The following is a 5,000-nucleotide window of genomic DNA, read 5'->3' as shown; positions in this document are numbered from 1 at the left end:
GGGGGTCTCAATTTTACGTCGGATGAGCTCATATATATAACTGGAATTTCCTACTGTGTCATTCACATAGAGGAAAACTAAGACCAGCGTGTGTAAGGAACGTGGGTAGCCCAGGTCACTAATATTGACCACCAGCCTGTGAAGGCCAATGTCTAACACGGAGGGCTTTTCCTCCAAAGTGATGTTTCCTGTCACCGGGTCAATTCGGAACAGCCCCTTGTTGTTACCACTGACGATGGTGTACTTGAGCTCTGCGTTCATGCCCGTATCCCCATCTACGGCAAACACCTCAGCCACCACCGATCCCGGGATGGCCGAGAGAGGCACCAGTTTGAACGATGTGTTGGACTGAGGGGACAGCACAACGGGCACGTTGTCGTTGACGTCAATGACGTTGATGGTCACTTTGGCGGCCGAGGAGCACGGAGGACGGCCGTTATCCACGGCCCTCACGTCAAACGTATACGAGCTCTGCTGCTCGCGGTCAAAAGACACGTTGGATTTGATAACTCCACTGTATGGGTCCAGGATGAAGTTTTCATTGTCGTTGAGGATGGAGAGGGACACCGCTGCATTCTCCCCAGCGTCTGCGTCCGTCACGGTGATCACCCCCACAGTGCTGTACTTGGGCAGGTTCTCTGAGACGAAGAACTGGAAGTGGTTGTGGGTGAATTTGGGGCTGTTGTCGTTCTCATCCAGCACGGTAACGATCACTGCAGCCTGGCTCTGCAGCGGAGGGGTCCCGTTGTCTCGCGCCGTGACGGTGAAGAGAAACCGCTCTTGGTCCTCGCGGTCAAACACCCTGGACGCGGTCAGCTGACCTGTTTTGCGGTCCAGGTCAAAGAAGGATGCATTTGGACCAAGCTGGTAAACAATCTCGGCGTTTTTCCCACTGTCCTCATCAGTGGCACTGATGGTGGTGAGAAATAAGTCCCGTTTGTTATTCTCCTTCACGGTCAGCTCAATAACAGGTTGGCTGAAGATAGGCGGGTTGTCATTCTCGTCCTCTATCCTCACCCTCACCAGGTTTGTTTGATTTAAGCTCGGCTTGCCCGAGTCAGACGCCACAATTTTGAAGTTGTACTCTTTCGTGCCCTCATAGTCCAGCAAAGCAGAGGTCTCTAACAAGTACTGGTTGTCATAGACAGCTTTGAGGTGGAACGGAACATCTTTTTCAATGAAGCAGATGACTTTGCCATTTACGTCTGTATCCTTGTCTGACACGGTAATGAGGGCAATCTTCGTGTTAATAGGGTCTTTCTCTGACAGGCGAACAGTGCCATTGATGGGACTAATGATGTATCGGAGGTCAATGTTCGGGGGGTTGTCATTGACGTCAGTCACATTGATGGTCACTGTAGCCCTGGCTGGACTTGAGCTTCCATCACTCGCCAACACGGATAGCTTATGGATGGCTGTCTCTTCTCGGTCCAGTGGTCTCTGCACTGTTATAAGGCCTGAGGTCGAATTCAGTGCAAAGAGTCGTTTAGTGGCTGGAGACACCTGAGTGCCGAACATATACCTGATCTCAGCATTGGCACCAATATCTGCATCAGTGGCTTGGAGCTGGATCACAGAGGTCCCGATGGGGGAGTTCTCTGGAATATGGACCTCAATTTGACTCTCCTTGAACACTGGCCGGTTGTCATTGACATCAGTTACTGTCACCTGGAGGATGGCTGTGCTTGACTTCTGGGGATTGCCTCCATCCTCCACTTTGATTTTCATGACGTACGTGTCCTTCTGTTCCCTGTCCAGATTCTGCTGCACGATCAGCTGTGGCCACTTCTCCCCCTCGGGCGTCTCCACTATGTCCAGCCCGAAGGCACTCTGGCCGTTCACCAGCTCGTACTTGTGCACGCTGTTAGGTCCGGTGTCGGGGTCCGTGGCGGAAGGGATGGCAAAACGGCTGTTGATCAGCGTGTTCTCCGGAATGGAGATGTTGATCACCGGTGACGGGAACATGGGTGCATTGTCGTTGGTGTCCTTGACAACAATCTTGATCTTGATCAGCCTGAAGTAGTCGTTGGGAAGAATGACCACTTCGATCTCAAACGAGCACTCGCTTTCCTCATAGGACGAGCCAGGGCAGAGCTTCTCGCGGTCTATGCGGTTTGAGGTGGTGAAGATCTCTCCCGTGTTGCTCACTACTCTGAGCAGGGGATTGTCACCTGCTTTCGACACCAACCGGTAGACCAGATTTGCACTGGCTCCAGTGGTCGGATTTGTGTGGGAGATGTTCAAGTCCTTTGGTATGTTTCCAATGAGCACATTCTCTTGCAACTCCTCTCGAATGGGATAGATGAGTTCTTGTGCTATGGCTGGATCCAGCCAAAAGCAGGTTACTAGTGCAGCCAACAGATAAAAATCCTTCAAGTCCATGATGATGATATAATTATGCTTCCAGCCTCTGTGTATTCAAATAGTGATTGCCATGCAATGTGATCAGAGAATTGGTCTCGTGAAACCATGCATTTGCAGCCAAGAAGCAGCCAGGCACGACCCTGTAAATGAACAGTGGTTACAGTTCATTACAAGAGATTCACTTTCAGGCAGTCAGACAAATGTCACTTCAATTTTCCAAATCTAGTCCCACATTAAAGATTATGGCATACTCATTTTGTAAACTTTTAGCAAATAGTTCAGGGTATGATTTTAGTCAAGCTATAATCAATCTCAATACAATTAATTTTTAACACTTTGATTTAACAGTTTAATATGTAGTTAGAAAATCCACGTACATTATATCAAATTTACAATCATAATAATAATAATAACAGCAACAACAACAACAACAATAATAATAATAATAATAATAATACTCTCTTTTTGCTGTTATACAGTGCTTGATTTTCTAATTACTGAACGATTATTTTTACAAGGGACATACAAAGGTAAGCTGCCGCATTCACTGTAGCCAGTCAAGTATTTAGCATCATCCTTCAAGACCTTCCACATAATGTGCATAACAAGTATCCTAATGTCTCTAAAGCGCTTGCCCTTGGCAAGTTTATAGCAACGCGCCCTTTTTCTTTAGCATCGTTATGGTAGACTAACATTGATGACTGACTTCTGCAATGATAAGAGAGTAGGCTACGTGAAATAAATCTGAAAATACAATAAACTCAATTTGGTAATAACAATGCAATTTCGCATGGAAAATAATCTGAATCTCCTCCTCACCTCTTCTCCCGCGGATCTGAGTGTGTGGGATGCCTGCTATCGAATGTTGCGGTCACACAGCATCCTCTCTATACTCGCATGGACAGGAGATGTTCATTAACTCCAATAAAACGATATCCGTGTTGATCATAGCACAGCTCCGGGGGAAGGCTGGTTTAAAAAAAATATCTTTCCCATCGAAATGACAGCAGTTGAGGGAAGGAGAACGGCAGCAGTCAAATGTGACTGACACCGCTTTCACGGATCAGGAAGTCCGTTTTTGTGGACATTTAACTTTCCATTCGAAGAAATGCACCGTTTCATGCGCGGACTGCGGTGGTCGGTGGATGCGCCTCTCCAAATGGAATCAGGTGATCAGCGGCGCACCTTCTACTCCTGAGGACTGATGGGTCCCGTGTAGTTATTCCGCATCAGCACATAGCCCTCCAAAAATAAGCCGCGTACACAGGCGGTAGTTAGCAACCTGTTTAACGCAAACACTGCTCAAGTGGCACAGTTATCCCAGCATATTGGAGTCAAGTTCAAAATGTTCCTGATGCAATTATCTTCGTTTGAGATTCAAGACGTTTTATTTTACTTATCTCTTTGGCAAGATATGATATCCATACCGTCTTGGCAGATCTTTCGCGTCGCAAAGCGCACCTGATTCAAGGCGACCTGCTTGAACGAGAGATAACCGACAGATAGTCCAACGCAATCGGATGCTGCCACGGGATGGAGTATGGCGCGTACCCTTGCACTCCCCTTCTCAGAACTGAATTTCTTCCACTAACTCCGAGTAAGCCCATAGGGGGTGTGAATTACAACACGTCCACGCCTCAAAGCCACTGATTGGTCTATTCCATCATTACAATCCCGATGCAGAGAGTCAGATGGGTACTATTGGCTGTTGTCAACGTCACTTGAAGCAGGAACAGCTCCTACCGAAACGCGGGGTGATGAGCTGACTGCTGCGGAGAGCTCGAGCCTTCAGTCCACAGCTGCGGTCTCAGCGCCTTTCCCAATTCAGCGCACGGCTCTCTCTCTCGCTCCTTCATATCAGTTGTCTTATTATCTAGTTATGCTTTTGATCAAATAACATTTTTTTTTAAAAAAGGACTCTTAGATCTCTAAAAGAATAGGCTACGGAATCAGACAGAACGCGGTCAATTTCGGCGACGGACAACGTGCCGTTATCAAAGTGATAAGAGCAGTAGGTTAGTTTTGTCTTGGCGGAAAGCATGAGCTTGAATAAATATAGTATGTTTTAGCGAATCCAAAATATAGCCTATAGCTTCTCTAGCATCGCCGTTTCCCCCAGCATCTTAACCCATAGATGTAGGTTATTCCAGAAAACAAAGCAAGGGCAATGATGTCCACAACTCACTGAAATTGTAGGCTATGTGCAGTCAAAGTTAATGTCAGAACCTGAACAGTATGCTGATAAGTGTTCATTTCAGAATCATCATGCCATCAAAGACATTGATCAAGGCGTTAGTGCATTGGAGACAGTTAATGTGGGAACTGAAGGCAATGCAGAGGGTGAAAGGAACAAAAAAAATAGAAAGACTGGATCAAATAGCCCACGATCCACTACTGTCGCAGACATTATTCCTATGAGAGTGTGTGTATCAAAAAACCTCCACCTGAGCCCACCTGTGAGATAGCCTACTTAAACACCGCTCTCTTTAATCAACAATCTGTTTCCAGACAGTGACTGTTGAAACATTTCAGAAATGTGCGATATTTTGATGGCGCCTGAGTGATAACGGGTGTACAGTCCACTGCCGATGAGCCGCCTTCTCCTAAGTGGCAGGGGTTGCGTGGTCTAAGGGACA

The 5,000-nt window shown here is 47.0% G+C and overlaps 1 protein-coding gene across 1 annotated transcript in view; it reads right to left on the bottom strand.

Annotated features, from left to right (window-relative positions):
• Positions 1-3,917, bottom strand: part of LOC121698355 (protocadherin-9) — an 8,744-nt gene extending 4,827 nt beyond the window's left edge. Inside the window, exons 1-2 of the mRNA XM_042080392.1 lie at positions 3,184-3,917; positions 1-2,504 (exon numbers count right to left, since the gene is read on the bottom strand). The exon at positions 1-2,504 is cut by the window's left edge and continues 4,827 nt beyond it. Of these exons, the coding sequence (XP_041936326.1) occupies positions 1-2,382 (2,382 nt within the window). The 5' untranslated portion in view covers positions 2,383-2,504; positions 3,184-3,917. The remainder of the gene's footprint in view (positions 2,505-3,183) is intronic.
• Between the last annotated feature and the right edge of the window lie 1,083 nt (positions 3,918-5,000).

The sequence above is a fragment of the Alosa sapidissima genome, chromosome 23 (assembly GCF_018492685.1).
Source record: "Alosa sapidissima isolate fAloSap1 chromosome 23, fAloSap1.pri, whole genome shotgun sequence".
NCBI classification, from domain to species: Eukaryota; Metazoa; Chordata; class Actinopteri; order Clupeiformes; family Clupeidae; genus Alosa; species Alosa sapidissima.
Note: the sequence above shows the minus strand (reverse complement) of the source record. Positions and strands in the feature narration are given on the sequence as shown.